Consider the following 18,295-nt stretch of genomic DNA (forward strand, 5'->3'; position numbering starts at 1 on the left):
AACCTGAAATACACCTGTTTGAAAAATGTTTAAATATCGTTTGGATCGTTCGACATTGTTCCCCTTAACGTTATTGTAATCGTATTTAAATACCTACGAATTTATCGTTGTACGTGAGCTGTTTACCAGACGATTCCGCTGTTTCCACCGCAAATCGAGAAAATAATCCCTCCCGAAACACGAGCTCGGAATGGAAACACAAAGACCAGGAGTATGACGTAAGCAAGAGAACAACAAAGAAGAAAACAGGGTACAATGGAATTACCTGAAGAATCTTCTTGGATAGCTATTTAAAGCATCCTCTTCGTCTATTCTTTGCGATTCGAATAAAATACGTAAAATCTTTATTTGGATCTCGGGAACTGCGCTCTTTCGTCGAACCTGAAACAGAAAAAATTGTACGTTAGTACAAAAGAAAAATAAATTATTTCTTAAAACGATACTTACATTCGCAACAAACAGACCCACTGAAAATAAAAAATCATTTTGTTCGATTAAAATAATAAATTTTGTAATGTTGTAGATGACAATTCTCGATAAGGATCGTTCTCGATCGAGATGCGAATCGATCCCGTGCTCCTCCTTACTCGATGCAGCGTTACAAAAAAAAAAAATATGGAATTACCAGTGGGTGGACCAGTTCTGTGTCCCCCAAGTCACCCAAGCGTCCTTTCACGTTACGCGTGAAACTTGCTCGTTTCTCGCGAACATGTTCGAAGCTGCGAGATATCATCTCTTCAAAAGTAATCTGGAAAACCGTGTCCAAACAAGAATTGCCTGCTTCGTTTATCGATAAATCAATTTTACAAATCGATTAATAAAATCAATAAATCAAATCAGAGAACCCAGGGCTATTACCATTTATCCTGGGAAAGTCTGATTCGGTGAAAATTACAAAAATTAATTAATCGTTATGACAAATTTCAAAAAATTGCCAATAATTTTAATAAACCAAAGAATTATAAATATTTCTACCGCGTTTAATAAACAAATTACGAGAAAAAGATGTCGACGTGTGATTTGGATTCATTTATTTCCGAAGCATTTATGCACATATAACGATCAACGGTGTAACAATACTGTCTCGATCTTTTCACAATCATCTGCATTCTTTTCTTTCTCATACTCTTTAATTTTCCATAAACATCCATCCCCTCAATTTCATATCACATTTCTCAAAATAATTAAACAACACCGGTTGCTCGTTACACGCGCCGAAAATCGTCGCAAAGCCCGCTTTCTTGCTGGATCAAGAAGAACGCTCTTAATACTGCTTGGTTTCGCCTTCGAATGAAACTGAGATCGTTGATTGCGAACGAATCTCATCATTTTTTTTTTTAAGAATGTGTTATCAAATATACTAACATCGGAGGTTCTCTTAACGCTGAGAACGGTAATTATCATTCACGAAACTCGTGACGAGACGAAAGGGAAATCAGAGAGGAGTTGGTAGAATTTTGGAGAAAATTAAGTCGCGAGGGATTCGTTTTCGTTGGTTTTCAAAAGATTTCCTTATAGATCGAAGAGAATCAGAAAATGTTAAGAGTATGAAAATTCTTAGGTAAAAGTCGTTCCTTAGGAGCGAAGAGTTTTCCTTAATCTACGAATTTCCTCGTTTTTATCAAATTTCAATTTCCACGCTGATCGACGAGCGGAAATTTATGGAATTTTCGAATGTTTCCGTTAAAATCTGAAAGTTTGAATCCAGTAACCTTCTCGAAATATCGTGAAAGCGTTAAAATTTGAATAACAGGAATAGCAAGAGGAATAGCGGATAATTTCTAAAATAGAATCGTGTATTTATAAATCGTCAACCCCATAAACTTCCTCCCGCCAGTCTAAGCCCTTACGATTCAAAGCGGCTCGATGCAAAAATTCTTGTAAGCTATTTGAAAAATCTACAATGTTTCTCGAGCATGCGATCGAAGCGTCGAGTGGAAGCCGCTAAGAGAAAATACGGAAACAGAGCCGCTGTACGGCACTTCCGGTATCACGTCCACTGTCTGAATGATTTATTACAGAAAGATGTCGTTGGATACAAAGATGCTAAATACCTGAGAGAAATATGATCACGAACGCGTGTCAGCATTCGCCGACCGGTTAAACGTTATATTTTAATACGGTAACACACGATCAGCGATCGTTTAGACGCGTTTTCATGATCTTCGCACACGGCACACCCGGTATGCAACAATATCGTTATTGTTTATGCATTTCCCATTCGTTCCGTTGGATTTACACGATCTAAGTACTCGTGTAATCGGTTAGATGATTAGATGCGATAAAGTTCTATTACTCTGTAATCGATGCATACGATTAAACGTCGAAGAAGATGCATAGATCTATGTAATGGTATGAGCTATGTTATATTACTGTGATATACGGGGTGTTTTAAAAAAAGCCTCCAGGATTTCTAGAAAATTAAATTTTAGAGTTGTGAGGAATTTTTGATTTTGATAAAAAGTTATCAAGTTTGAAAATTTAGAATTCAACGCCTAATTACATGGGTTGAAAATTGATTAGTTTAGAAAATATTTTAATTTATTAGGATCACCCTTGAATTTCCTTTAGGTTTTCCTAGGATTTCCTTGAGATTTTCCTAGGATTTCCCTTAGATTTTCCTAGAAATTCCCTTAGATTTTCCTAGGATTTCCCTGAAATTTTCCTAGGATCTCCCTTAGATCTTCCTAGGATTTCCTTGAGATTTTCCTAGGATTTCCTTTAGACTTTTCTAGGATTTTCTTGAGATTTTTCTAGGGTTTCCTTTGGATTTCTCTGACTCCTATCTTAGGATTTAGATTAATTTTTATTTGCATAATTGGATCCAAACGCGACGATCAATATTATTCTTCTTAAGTCCTGAAGCTTTATTTTGAAAATCACCAAGTATATCACCACCCAAACCTGTATGAACTATCTTATATCAGATGTGTATCTATAATAGGATGAATAAAAAAATATCGTTATTAAATATCGCGGAGAATGTACATGTCTTGCGTTATGATTTCTGTCCCTAACCCGACGAGCATATTCGAATAGTATTGTACAAAGTCAGTCGCGTGGTGTGAATCGAACCAGAGAGGATGTCACAATGATTTACACAATTCGTACATACGTACTCTTACGAGCTAGTCTTTAAACCTTAACTTCATTTCTTCTTTTCTTCCATCCCGGTCCCGTTTTTTTTCGTGAGGAGCAAGGTGTCGAGGAACGTGTACTACGTTCGATTTCAAAAGGCGACCGACACACTATTTTAAATATACTTTCTAATTTTACGTTCTAGCAGATTCTTTCTTCTTCTCCTGTAAGGAAATGACGCTTTGACATTGGATAATTGGGTTGAAAATAACTTGGGAGTGCTTACGATTACAGAAAGCAAAATTAATAAAGCGTCACGTAACGCAGTCCCATTGTAAATTGGTGACAATTCTTTATAATAATATTCCATTTTCTACTAAAATATTATCATTTAATATTTTAATTAAAATTCTTCGTTTCCTCCAAGACGCACCCGGTGCGTCGCGTTCGTACATAATTAAAGGATTCATAAGAAAAAACTTGGCGAATTGATGATAATAAAAATAAAAGCTGCCAGAGAATCCTTTTCCTCTTCAATGATCATTGTACCATCGATTTCAACGTGACGCTTTATTTCACAGAATCGCGGAGGATCGTTTACGCACGCCGTATGCTCGAACAATGTTTCATCTACGAAACAACAATCGTGGCCTCCCCTGACCGGTCTTTATTTCGTCTGGAAAGCAGTGTTCCGATCGTGTCGAGAATACGCGATGAAGGAACGCGTTGCGTTTCTCGCTTCCCTTTCGTCGAATCGCGAATTACGCGCAATCACGACGAATTGACCGTGGTTAGGGAATCGCGATTGCATTACTCGAGCCTTTTCAATCAGCTGGTTTAATTCCAAGCTTGGAATTCGATTTTCACGTGGCACGGTACAAGTAACAAGTTCAAGCACGGTACGCCACCGAACTCTGTTTGCGCGATGTTTCTCTAGCTTTTCAACTATGATACAGAAAAATTACGAGGAAACAAACAGCTGTATAATTATTTAATTAATTTTTTTCTCTTCCTATCAATGATATGTAACGGATACCAGTCTGTTTTGATTAATCAATGGACTTTGCAATGATAGTTGCTTTAATGACACTATTCATGTTATGAACATTGCATTTTAATATAAGCCTTTTTAAATCATTTATTTTTTGTCTAATTGCACTTAGAAAAGAGCCATGATCTCAAACGGTCACATGGATCATCCTATATTTAGTGACGCACAATATGCGTCTTACAAGGGTAGCTGTCGAATAAACAAAATCATCCAAAATTGTACCAATTGTTTTCTTAATCTCGGCAATTTTTATACGTATTTTATTTGAAAAATATTCTTCTAATTGTTATAGTTTTGGAAATAATCAAAATGGTAATATGAAATGAAGAACGTTCATTAATTAATCAAAACAGAGCAGGCAATTACAAGCAACGTATACACAAAATTTCTAATCTAATAATGTCCTATCTCTAATTTACAATTTTATAATATCGAACAAAGACGCACATAGAAGAAGAAGAAGAAGAAGCGGATGGTGGGTGACGGACTGAATGAACAAAATCAATTTACAAATAAATATAAAACGTATATTTAAATTAAATGCCACAAAGTATATCTTGTTGTATCTTGTTGCGTCATGAACGAAGTCAGAGCTGTTCTAACGTGTATCTATCAGATTCGTCCGCGTGAAATGATAGTGCCTCGGACAAAACGGACGAGCGATTTGTACGTGGAACAATAAAAAAGAAAAAGCATCGTACTTCTGTCGCGCGAAACTACCCCGTTTGCTAAATTTCCAATAGAAAAAGAAATCATCGCTGATTCACCTTTTTGAGAGATTACTTTTTATTCGACGAGAAGATACAATATTCTTTTTCTCTTGTTTCTAAGCGTACTCAGTCTTATGCGAGCCACCACGAGTCCAACGCACCAATTTTTCACGCGGATTCGTTAATTAACCATCGAAAAGAAACGAAGAATACTAACGCGGGTCTCGAACGGTTCCAAGCCGAAACTGAAACGATAAAACTTCGTACAAAAGGAATCCCGATCATTTTTCCCATAGAAACACGCAACGAAACTTATAATTTATCAGAGAAATTGATTTTTTATACTGTAAGCCAACGATAAATGTCTTTGTATAATACTTGCGAGAAATCTAATTAGAAATAATTAGAATCATTATTGCTGTGCACTCGCTTAACCGTGGACTATTTGTATTATTGCTTAGTAAATTTAAAAAAAATAGGACTGTTCCTTTGAATGATTAATCCGTGATTGAATCGATCGATTTTCTGTTTCGTCGGCGTACAGCATTTCTGTGTTTCTTTATTGTTACTATTGTTCTAGCGGTTGTTATTGCACACCGTCGAACCGCTCGAAACTTCGTTGAAAAACAACATCGATCGATGAACACTAACACGTGGTACGTACAATGGTGCATAAAATCGTTCGAACAGCAGTATGTTCATTACATTAGGTATTATAAGGTTTAGGGTACATTAGAATAACTGAAAAGATTTTTAGTTGAAGAAATTGTGAAATCCAGATATAAATTAGAACGACTGCTTTGAATTTGGTTTTGGGGAACCCTAGGATCTCTGGAGGATTCTAAGGAAATTCTGAGGCAAAACTCAAGGAGATCCTAGGGAAATTCTAAGGACGAATCCAGGGAGATTTTAGGAAAATCCGAAGAAAATCGAAAGGAAATCCTAGGAAAATCTAAGGACAAACTTAGGAAAACCTAAGGGAAATCCAAGAAAAATCCTAAGAAAATCTAAGGGAAACCCTAGGAAAATCTAGGAAACCCTAAGAAATCCAAGGAAAATCTAAGGAAAATCCAAGGACTCCAATAAACCCAAGGATGATCCCAGGAAGGACTTAACCTAAATTAAAATATTTTCTAAACTAATCAATTTTCGACCCAAGTACCTCGAAATGATCCATTCTCGAAAACTAATAAAAAAAGAGGACCAATCATATCAGCTCATAATGAACACTCTGCTGTTGAAATATTTTCGTACACCTGTGTAGGTATTCTAAAAAAGATCATACGTATATTCGCGCAGCATGCACGGGGCACTTGTTATGTACAGGAGATATTCACACACCATATTACGTGTACCATAAATGTAACCTATGTAAAGTTCTTCAAATACAATAAAGGTAGGTACACTTGGGCTAAAGCGTTCGGCGCCTTCTATTTCAATATATTTCCTCCCTTCTTCAACTTCGATAGAATCATATGTGTATGTGTGTGTGTCTATGTATATATATAATATATACCTGTAGAGGTTTCGTCGATACCATAGGTACATGGGTAATTGCTTACGCGATTTATGTACAAATTATCACGGTTTCAGGTAGCCGAGAAGATCAGTAAACGGACGTAGGAAACGATTCAGTCTCGTCGGTTCGCTGCCTATTTTCTCAGTAATCATTATTGCTTTCTCTTCTTCGCCATGATTCGATGATTCATCGATGATGATTCGATTGTTTATTAATACGAGTAAACGGTAGATATTTATACAAACGTATATGAAGATGTTCAATTTCTCAATCTCTAAAGATACCAATTACAAAATTTAATAACTTTAGTCTTTAAATGAAATTTATCAAATTTTCCCGCACATTTTGCACAAACATCCACGGTTTACTCTTCGAAACACTCTCACAATAGTCTTCAATGGTTACTAAATTAAGTCTTAAGGCAAAATTCATGATTACGATTATAAGGCGATATAGTCGTTTACTGTTGATCAAAGTGAGGCATATATTACACTATATTCAGATCTATCGATCAATCATCGTCTCATCGATCCTCCAAGGTACAAACACGGCGGTGAACCGACTGGACACCACGTTATCGTCTCGAGTAATAGCGGGTAATAATAATGTTTATACTGCGCGGTAACAAAATGAAATTCAACGTCCCTTCGTCGGCTCGTCTTTTTCCCTATTTCAAAATTAATTTTCTCTTTTCATTTTTTCACCTATAGCATATATCTCTTTCATTTCGCTCACTAGACCTCAGCGTCTAAAGCAGAACTCAACAATAGAACTCTGAAAACGCTACAAACACGATACACAGAGCGGAAATTTTATTTTTTCTACGGGAGCGGCGAAAATCGTAGCCGGATTAAGCGCAAATAAATTAGGGGCTGGGAGGACTTTAATATAGTGGGTCTAATTGGGTTGAAAAATGTTTTTTGAAAATAGAAATAAATTAATTTTTACCATGAATTTTTTTTACAATAAATAATTTTGCATTAGAAGACTATAGCCTACAGTGCCAAAAGGGTTAGATATTTCCAATCCAGAGTAGAATTAAATAAGAATTATTTCAAGAAAATAATATCAATTTTTTAAATTTTTATATTACCAAATTCAACCCTTTGACCCATTCCAACCATCCCATAGGGATTTTGGCTCCTCCCACACCCCTAATATAAATCTTTTTTCCCCTCTTCAAAGATCATATATCCCGCCTCTTTTCGCCCGTCCAAATATTTCTCCCTCTTTCGCTAACGCACACGCACGATTTAGAATAAATTTTCGCTAATTAGTTAAATATCACAATCTATGATAAGAAGTTCGTAAATGTATGTATAGATATATGCCACCTGTCGCCTAACGCTGAAGAGAACAGCGATCCGCGCAAATTAGAACCGACACACGTTTTACAAAAATAAATCGTCTTAGAGGGGGAATAGGGGGTAGGACAATGGCTGGTATCTACCTACAATTGGGACAATTTATGGCTCGCTAAAGTCGTCTGCCGTGATTCGGCAATTAAAAAAAGAAAAAGAAATGAAAGAACAAATACAATTATTCATTATCTCAAGTCTAACTAATTCTCTACTAAAATTCTATACAATCTATACTCTCTAGATCGATGAATCTCATCGATCGATGCAAAGAGCAGAAGCCGAAATTTGAATCCTAAGCGAGCGATCGAATCGATTTCCTGCCATGATTAATTAATTACACTAAACACGTTACACTCTCACATCCCATTGTACACAAAAAAGCAGAACTGAAGAAAGAAAAAATTTTTCAAAGAAACAAAAAGCGAATAATCGACGACGTTACGTTTACTGAGGTCGCGTAGGTGTCATACGTAAAAATGTTGAAGAGATCGTGATCGATAAAAAAAATATATGTATGTATACTATGATATATATATATATGTATATGTATGTACAAGGTGAGAGACCATTTGTACACGGATCATGGAAAATAAGTCGAAGTTTCTACGCGCGAAAACCTTATCGTCGGCCGCTCCGTGCGTCGTCCAACTATTCTCAGATATTTACAAAAAGGACAACGGTATTTATGATCTCTGGGTATATTTACAAAACTGATGATGCCTCGGTGCGAAAATGCACGAGCAACTTCTACTAATGTTTTTTTTTCATTTTCTCAATCGAACTACTCTAACAAACGTTCTGTATGTACAACGAATTTATTGGCTGGTCATTTGTCTATTTCAAGTGAGTCCCTTTCTCACGGGGACGTTTCGATGTAACTTCGCGCCCGCGGTACCGAAGATTCGGGTACCCGAATCGAGTAGCCGTAATTTTGGGACCCGAACTCGAGATTCGAAATTCAACTCGACAGTCGACATAAATCTCGACCCGAATTTCCGGATACCCGCGCACCCCTACATCGGGAAAACGAAAAAACAAAATTGCATCCTTTCCTATCAACAAATCGCGTTCGGATGTACACGCCGATCAAAGTTCGATCAATTGCGATTTCGGTAAAAAAAAGTTGACGGTGGAAAGGAATTGTACATCAGTCGGTGTCCTAAACTACCTACCACTGCCAATATAATACTTGAAAAGGGCTAGCATTGCTATTGTCGCATCACTTTCTGTGACATTTCGTCGTGAAAAATATAATCATCGGAAGGGAAGCATCGTTGATACAAGATGCTCTTCGTACGGATCCGTAGAACGTTTCAGGGGATCGTGGTCAATATTAAATCGAGGAATGTTTCACCTAATTCTATAAATCATGATTTCTTTTCTGTATAAAAAAAAAAAAGTACCATCGTAAGAATACATCCCCTAAATCGAACGATCCATAACAATTAGCCTGCCTATAATCCTCGATCATCGTCGAGGAAACCTAAACCTTTGCTCGTTTCATAGAAAACGTCCTTCCTCGTCTCCCGACGTCAGAGACGGGACGATAGAAAGAAAAAAGTCAACGAGGGAGAAATGAAATGAAACGAAAGGCTAACTAACCTTCTAGGATGTTGTTCGGCAGAGAAGCATGCAAAGGACGCATCCCAATTCCAGGTTAAGAAATTGCTGCCGGTTTCGATGGGCGGGTACTTATATGGTTCCGCTCATCAAGACTTTGTCCCCCTTCTCGACAGGCTTCGGACCTAGGTTCGACGGCGACCTAACAAGGGCGACCAGGAAAATAAACGGATCTCGAAGAACGGAGGAGGTAGACGAACGCCGCTTGACCCTGGTCCTCAGCCTGGAGTGGGTGGGGTCTTATGTCAGTGAATATTAAAGTTATACTGCTTACGGCTGGACGAAATACGAAGCCACCGACTTACGGCCAGTGGCTCCGGGTGACAGTTCGACCAAGATATGTCGCCGAAATGAGGATAAGGCGACGATGTTGTGGTAGCTTCCACTTGGATCGCCGTAGACAACTCTTGCTGATAGTCGTGTTTGCTTCTCTTCGACTGTCTCTGGTTCACCAGACTCGAATGGCTCGTGTGGTTCAGTCTCTTTCCGTTGATCTGTGTCGCGTGCTGTTGCTCCAATTGTTCCAGCTGCTCCAACTGTTCCATAGGCTCGAATATGAGACTCGGCATGGACGCCGGTACCTGTTGGCAACTCCTCGATATAGGGGAATGCGCGATATTGTTCAAACGCGGCAATTGCACCACCAACTGCGACTTGTCCTTGTAAACCGGCGAATAGATGGTCATCGCTGATTCGGGATCGATGTCGATCGGCGTTTCACCCTCGAGTACCGTGGTGACCAACGATGGTTGTGTGCAAGTAGCTGGCAGTGTTGCTGGTACCGGTATCGCTGGCGAGGCTGTACTCGGTATCAAGGTAGCCACCGACGATGCTTCCTCGCTGTTAGCTGGCAACGGTGAGAGGGAAGGCAGCACCACCGATATCGGCGCCATCATCGAGCTCGACTGCGACGAACCGGTCGAGTTCACCAGCGAGGACTCCAAACTCCTCAACTCTTCGTTCGCGAAATCCTCTTCGAGTTTGGTCTAAAAAAAGAAAATAAAGAGGCGTTCGCGGCTGGCAATGAGATCGGTCGTTTTCATAGATCGGTGGCGAAAAGTAAGCATGCCTTACAGGTTTAGCGGAGCCATGCGGGGCCAGACACCGATAAAGCATATCAACAGCCTGCAATGACAAAAAACAGAAAACAGGGATCAACCGACACCCTCCGTCGTTCCTACCGTCTCTTTTTTTTCTTTTCTCTTACTTCCGTCTCGATGCGTCTTAAGAGATCTACGAAGAGGGGTATCGATCGATAAATTTTCATCGGCTATCACCTGTTTTCTTTTCGATTTTCATTTTCTCCAATTTTTGGCTAATTTATTCGGGGACATAGTTGGCTGTCATGGCTCCACTAAGATTCGTACATTTCTTAAAGACGCTACGGAATTATACGTCAAACGGGAATCTTTTAAAATTCTTCCTATGCACTTCATTTTGTAAGATTCTAAAATCATTAAATATTTTATATACTGGAAAACATTTGCCACTTCTATTCCAAAAAAGCGATAGATCTGAAGGAACCACCTTTGATATGCAAATTGTTTCGATCCAAGAATAATAAAACAAGAACCAAATTATCAATATCTACTGAAAAATGAAAGTTTTATCCCGATATACCAGACCATGCGTATTATAAGAACGTCACAAAAAATTATCTACATTAAAAGATTTCACTTTATCGAATCTGAAAATTTATACAAATAAACAGAGTAGAAGAGATGCACCTCGACGCCAGACATATGATGGATCAGAGCATAGAAAGAAAGATTTCGCAAGAAAATGGAAAGACTTTCATTTCCTATAGGAAATCAAAGCTGCACAACACATTCCTAACGCGAAGTCAAATAAACAGCAATTAAATATCGTGAAACGAGAAATTAAATTAAAATCTTTTAATTAGAAATTAGCTTTAGAACTCGGGAAAATCTAAAGAAATCCCAAGAACATCCAATGGAGAACCTAGGGAAAACTTAGGAAAAATTTAAATAAAAATCCAAGGGAAATCTAAGGAAAGATCTAGGGAGATCCCAAAGACAATAAAACAAGCAATATCAGCGAAGGTTCTTACCTTTGGCAGTGGATACGTGTCTGGCAGCGATAAAACGGGTGGAGAACTGGGTGCTTCCGTTTCGACGATCAACGTGGGAGTGGTGGGTGTCAAGGGATTCAGGCTGGACGTTGTCGAGGATAAGGTGACTGTACCGGTCACGGTCAACTTCGTCGGCCGATTTGACACCTCCTTCGATGCGCGATGTTCCGCGAGGAGCTTGTCGAAGGTTTTGCTCCGACCGATGACCGTCCGTCGCAGCGAGACCGTGTGCGCTTTGCAGGTGAGCGACCTGGTGCAAGGTTTCCCGGTCTCGTCGTTCCACACGCCGCAATGCCGATCGGGATCGTACTCGCGATCCTTGAGCAAGGACCGATCGGTTTTCAACCTCTTTCGACGAGGCTGACACGCGGTGCCCGGACTCTTCACCGGGCTAGAGGCGACCACCGATACGCTGGAGTTCGACGTCTGAACCGAAAGAGACTCGAGAGGCGATCGAGGCGACGAGGAGATCGGTATCGACGACGAGGACAAACTCGTTGAGATGCTCGGCTGCTCCGCGTTACGTTTCACAGTCGTGTGATTGATTTTGCTACCGGCGCTGATCTGCAGCGACGGCTGTGCCTTTTTCAACTTGGACACTTTACAATAAGGTGTTTTCGCGGGAGGCTTCACGACTGGAGTTGTGGGAGGTGGAAAAGCGACCGTACCAGAAGGATGACGGCTTTCTGTGAGAAAATATAGACAGTGTTCATGTAGTGTTACATTCTGTGTATCCTTGTATTTTTCTGAATAAATATTAAGCTCTTAATAATAGAGAAATTCAAACTATTTTTCAATCTAGAAAATTAATTTGTAAAGGAATACTGGTATTAATAGAGAAGCAATAGTGAAAACCACATACCCATATGCTGAATGAGAGCTTGTGGTTTGACTATGGCATGGCACGTTTCACATACTACCGTGTAAAAGGAATCCCTCTCAGGACAAAATCCGTATAAATCAATATCTGAAACAAAAAGATATCTTGTTAGAAAAAATATATTGTGCTGTTTATTAAAGAGAACAATGTGCTTCCTGTATTGAAGTTATTCGTAAATTACTATTTACCTTCTGCTGAAAGCCGTGTAACTGAGGTGGAAAGTTGAGCTTCTGTTTCTTCATCGCCTGAAACAAAGTGAATTCTCTTATGGAGCAAACAATACAGTATCTAATGTTTCATATAAAAATATTTTAATTAAACTGATTATATACATATGAATGTACATGTGATTTCTAATTTCAAAAGAAATACTAGAGATAAAAGATTATCATGATTAATCTTACACCTCTGTTTTAAGTTCAATTTTAATATACTACAGTTGTAAATGCATTATTACAGTAAAATCATACGATACTGTTAGACTCGTATGAAATATTGCCCATAAAAGATCATTATCTTATAAAATTTTATCAGTATCAAGTAGAATGTGAAATAAAAAACACAAACTTCTGGGTAAACAACTTTTATTAAGTTTACATTTTGTACATGCATAATATTCTTCCAACAAAATTTCATAAGAAAGAGCACAGATATAAAAAATACAAGTGTACAATAATATTAATACGAGCAAGGCTGTACGGTTTTTAAATGATTTACCAAATTCTCAATGATATCCATGCCATATACTATATCCTTCTAAAGCTAACGTTTCGACGCTCCGTATTTAACAGTTAAAGATTCGCTAGGAATTACATAATTGTCGTAAGAAATTGATAATAAAATGTCCGTATTGCGAGGTGAATTAGTGAAACTTTTAACGCACCGGACAATTGTTGGGTATGCTTTTAAAAGAAACGTGTGCGACGGGGCCCCTAACGATGCCCTGTGTCAAAGTCGGACGGACAAAGAGGAGCATCGAAGTTGAGGTTAGGTACACGAGCCAGACGCTCGTCGGCATAGTCGCGTTTAAAGCAGCGACAGCAAACGAACGAACATTTCGATGAGATACATCGCACTTACTCAACGGCTTGTCTCGTCCGATTCTTTCGATCCAGCTGGACCAGGGCTGGCCGTGAAAGAATGTTGGGCTGTCACTTCCCGACATTGCCAGTGGCGCTCGCGTTGTGAATGAAACACGATGCGATTTCGCGTGTATATAGCGAGGCGAAAGTGTTTTGGGGCCGGGCCGCGTGGACTGCCAGGTACGGTGGCGGTTCGCGTACAATCTGACTTTTTCTTAACACGCAAGCTCATCGAATACATTTGCCTCGTAAATGATGCGTGTTCGTTTATGAATGAAAAGGTTATCGGACGATTATTTCGATCGGCATTGTACTGTCGGTATACATCTTTCACGAAACGAGATATTCTACCACTTTCACGTTTCTACGACCGAATACGAGAAGCACGCCTCGCCGTACGACACGCACGTAGGGTTATTACTGAAATTCCGACGCTTACATTGGACGGACTGTTCTGACGTCACCGGCGTATACTTGACTACCCGTGCGCAGCTTCCCTCGGCCAATCAGACGCTCGGATTTATACGACTTTCCGACTCGTTCTCGCGTTTTATTGGCTGTCGCGTCTTGCTCAGCAGGTGGATTGGAAATTTAAAGTTTTTCAAGCACACTCAACCGTACCTTCTTTAATTAATATCTTTTTATTCTTGATAAAAACTCTGCTGTTTAAAAATAGTATCAAACGCTCTTCTCTGCAGTTACATAAAAAAGGAAAGAACAAACAAACTTTACGTGATAATAATTCACCCATCAGGAATTAATGTTACTGCATCATAAGTAACATTCCATTTGCAATAGCTGTGTATTAGATATAATCACTGGATATAATCCTGTGTCTATATAATAATCAATAATCGTACCACCGATCAATTATATTATAAAAAGAATTTAAAAAAAATCGAATTTGACTAGCGATGAAGCGACGGCAGTGCGTTGTCGTCTGAAATTAAACACAAGATGATAATACTCAAAGATACATAACGATCTCATTTTAACCCGCGAAAAATGATCTTGAATTTGGTTGCGTTTCAACCGGTTGAGCTCTGTTGTTCGAATCACCACGATGTTTCTGGATCTGTTGCCAGTTGATGAACCAGAACGGTTGCTTCTCTCTCGGCCACGTTTTGATTCTATTTATCAAATCGATATTTCCTAACGCGTCTATCGGTAAGTCCGGAGGAATCGTCGACGCGACAGACGCGTTACTTGCTCCTGGAGATGCCGACAAAGAAATTACATTTGTTCCATTGCTCGTATCGATTCTATTTAGAACTCCTCCAGTGGAATTAGCCGCCGCTGCGGCAGCTGCTGCTTGCTCTTCGAGGTACTGCGGAAGCACCGAAGGATAGGGCTTGCTACTTCCGGCGTAAGGAGGCCTCTGACATTGCACCATGATAACGGCGGTGAACAAAACTGCGACGCGTTTCATCTATAAGGAAGCCGATGACAAATTGCAATATTTTAATATAAAAATATGAAATTTATATCAATGTTTACGATTGTCAATTAATATTAATGGTACTTACCATCATGTATTTGTTTATCACTGTTGCAATAATAATTCACACTTCACGGTGTTCCTCGGCAACGATCCGATCGTTCGATTTCACTGTTCGGTACTAATCTATTCAAAGTGATGGTGCCTCTTGTATATAACTCCAACCAGATACCGGATTCCCCACCACGAACCGGTCGAGTCATGGCACGATGGGAAATCGCCACAACTTCCCGTGCCCGATTCCCCACACGCGTCTACGAATCTTTAAAAACGCGAAATTTACGATCGGGGGGAAAACGTGTTCGACCTCGTCGTAAACGTACACTCCTACGCTAATTTCTCCTACCGATGCGTGAACTGGATTCCCGTGAAATCCTTCTTGCCCCGAGAAAAGGAACAAATTTTGTCGAACGTATCTTGACCTCAAAAGCAAACGAATGAAAGTTAGGAACTTGTTAAAAGTTTCCGAGGCGAACCAGAGGCGAAGCATTTTAATTTGAAAATTTTATATCATTTGATATTTCAGAAATTGATTGGAAAATTTCTTAATTAAACATTTGGAATATGGAAATTTCAATGTTAATATTTCTCAAATTTTTCAATTTTAAAATGAGAAATATTATGCTTTTATTATTTAAATTTTCCACTTGCTACCTTGCAAATTAATTTTTTAATCTATTTTCCTTTTGTTTTTCAATTATATAAAATTTGTGGTGCCATATATTGATGATCCTAGCAACATACAACATGCAAATTGCACAATCAGATGATGTCAGAATTTAGAAATGTTGAATGATAGACCATGAAATACGCGTATATTTGTTTCTGATTCACAGATCTGTTCAAGAATCTTGTGTTTCGGAGTAATTGTTGTTTCCCAAGTGTTGCGAGAAGTTATTGATTCTCACGACATAAAACCATGTCAACTGTTTTCTGAAATCACTTTTTATTAAATGCCATTCCATTTCGATTATCAATCCTGTCAACATATTTACGGTGAAAATAGAAAAGATATACTTTAATTAACGATTACTTCGTTTTAAGTGAACGATAACCGATTCGTGAAATTTTATCACGTCACACAGTTCACGACCCTCCCACGTTCTTACGAAAATAAACAATCTTTTTAATGATGCAAGGCATGCATTAAGCGCTGATAAAATTGCTAGGTTTCCCGATAGAATTATCTTGAAATAAATGAGAAATATACTTGTTATTCGGAAATATAAATGAAAATGTTAAAAGTTCAGCAAGTTAGTTAAACATTTTTCTTTTTGTCTGTGAATTTTCCGATTGATAAAGAATCATCATCTGAATTGAACGAGATGAGAACCAGGGAAATACCGAGAGCACGAAATCCCGTTTGCGCCATTCACGAGCCTTCGTAAAACTCCTTTTATTCTTCTACTCTCTTGGTAGTGTGTCGTCCGTTCTTGAAAAGAAAACGAAAAGAAATAACACTGATTTCTACAGTCAGGGTCACTTTTATTTCTTATTTATCTTGCGAAAGAAAATCGACGAATAGCATGATGTTCAATTCGTGTCTGGATTTTCCCCAAGCTTCTTTAGGAATCGAGATGTAACGGGTCCTTGAACAAATGTGAGACTTGTTGGTAAAAGAATAAAGAGAAACAATTGTTCTGGGAACTATTGCTTATTGTTTGAGTACTCTTGCGGATTTATGAACGAAGAATGATGGCTTTGGCTACGGTCTAATGTCAATAATAATTATCATTTGAAAATCTTCAGAGAAATCGTCGTGGAAATAATTGTAGGATGAAAAATAAAAAATTATGTAAGGTTCAGCACTTCAGTGCTAAACTTATTAAATTTTAACATTTAAAAAATTATTAAATTTAAACATTTTTGAAATGATTAAATCTTAACATTTAAAAAAGGATTAAATTAAAAAATTTTCAAGTGTCGCGAATTTTGCAAAATTTATCACTTTGCTAATTTTAATTATCTCTCCCTATCGAAAGTCTAATTACTGTTTCATTGTTCAAGAAGCGAAGAATTCCGATCGCGTTTAATTTTAGTTTAGCGATTGAATTTTATTGGAGGCGGTTGAAGTACAAAATAACAAACGCTTCTTAATTAGGTGAATGATTTACGTCATCGGAATTACACTCTGTGATTCCTTTCAATGGGGTTTTTTATGAACTTTGAAATTTATAGTTTCTCGATATTTACAGCAATCGATTGAGTCATAGATTGATTGGGGAGACTACGAGAAAATTCGCAATACAAATTGGAAAATAATTGTTAATTATCACGTTTGTTGGAAAAATCATACAATTTACTGCGACCACATGCTGTTACCGTATCACAGGATAATTACAGACGTAATTTATGTACCGTTCGAAAACCTGTTTCATCAGTCAGGAAAAAAAAGTAATGTTTGCCTGTTTTCCTGAGGAGAACTCGTACTATTGTTTTGCATCCTATGCAAATAAAGATTGTTTAATTCTTAACATTTTTGTTTCGAAAAATAATTGAAACTGGTATCATAAGGAAAATATTTGAAATAGTAGGTTTTATATTTTATTTTAAGACATCAAGGAGGAATAAATATGCGATGATATTTTGCAATCGTACCTTTAAACTCTGCGAATTTACGATGTTGAATAGTTGTATTTAAATAAATATTCATTTTTATTTTATGCAAATTAAGGAATTTTATTTCCTTATTCTTACGTCTTTTTATTTTATATGTCAAGGCGCGATTTGAAAACAGTGCTATTCGTGCCATCTAGCGAAAAGCGAAGGAGTAAACGAAACAGAAAATTGTTTCTTTTATAAAATAAGCAATTTTTTCAATATATTGAGGTGAAAAAATCATTCTACGATAACAATTTTATTTTATTTTAGAACTTATTTTGAACAAAATTGCAGTGTTTTGTTTCGTTAGTTTGTTCATTCACAGACAGAGGACGGTAGTGATACTATTCTCTAAACGTAGTTTTAATAAAATTCAAAAATTTGAAAATATATTTTCCGCGATATTTTAATTTTTTACAATAATAAAACATAAAAATATAACCTGTAAAATATTTGTACATTCAATAATTTTTTCTACCTCATGGCTATTAAAATTAAAATGTATAAAACGATCACTGTTTATCTGAAAAAGAAGTTTGTAAATTATTGAAAATTTCACAATGTTTATGAAAAACTATCACCGTTATGCTTATTACCGCGCTATCAGTAGACGTCATCTAATTTAGTGTTGCAAACGAGATCATTGCACATGATCAACGCGATAATGAGAAAATTACTCTCTTCGCTCTATGAGATAAATGTCACTTTCAAGGTTCTTACCAATGATACCCCATGATTTTTCTCCACCCACACTTTTCCCTTCTCCTAGGCAAATATTCGATATCCACATTTTTCTGATCCCA

The 18,295-nt window shown here is 37.7% G+C and overlaps 2 protein-coding genes across 3 annotated transcripts in view; both read right to left on the reverse strand.

Moving 5' to 3' along the window:
- Positions 1 to 1,016: 1,016 nt before the first annotated feature.
- Positions 1,017 to 18,295, reverse strand: part of LOC114883230 (ataxin-7-like protein 1) — a 28,100-nt gene continuing 10,821 nt past the window's right edge. Inside the window, exons 3-7 of one of the 2 annotated variants that reach the window (XM_046286315.1) lie at positions 12,500 to 12,556; positions 12,294 to 12,398; positions 11,411 to 12,117; positions 10,414 to 10,464; positions 1,017 to 10,325 (exon numbers count right to left, since the gene is read on the reverse strand). In XM_046286315.1, the coding sequence (XP_046142271.1) occupies positions 9,585 to 10,325; positions 10,414 to 10,464; positions 11,411 to 12,117; positions 12,294 to 12,398; positions 12,500 to 12,556 (1,661 nt within the window). In that variant the 3' untranslated portion in view covers positions 1,017 to 9,584. The remainder of the gene's footprint in view (positions 10,326 to 10,413; positions 10,465 to 11,410; positions 12,118 to 12,293; positions 12,399 to 12,499; positions 12,557 to 18,295) is intronic. The other variant, XM_046286316.1, reaches the window with a different exon arrangement.
- LOC114883229 lies at positions 12,879 to 15,031 on the reverse strand. Its single transcript, XM_029200822.2, has 2 exons — positions 14,920 to 15,031; positions 12,879 to 14,822 (listed from the first exon to the last, which is right to left on the reverse strand). Exons 1-2 carry the CDS (start codon positions 14,923 to 14,925, stop codon positions 14,385 to 14,387), a joined length of 444 nt encoding a protein of 147 aa, XP_029056655.2. The 5' UTR covers positions 14,926 to 15,031; the 3' UTR covers positions 12,879 to 14,384.

The sequence above is a fragment of the Osmia bicornis genome, chromosome 1 (assembly GCF_907164935.1).
Source record: "Osmia bicornis bicornis chromosome 1, iOsmBic2.1, whole genome shotgun sequence".
Lineage (NCBI taxonomy): Eukaryota > Metazoa > Arthropoda > Insecta > Hymenoptera > Megachilidae > Osmia > Osmia bicornis.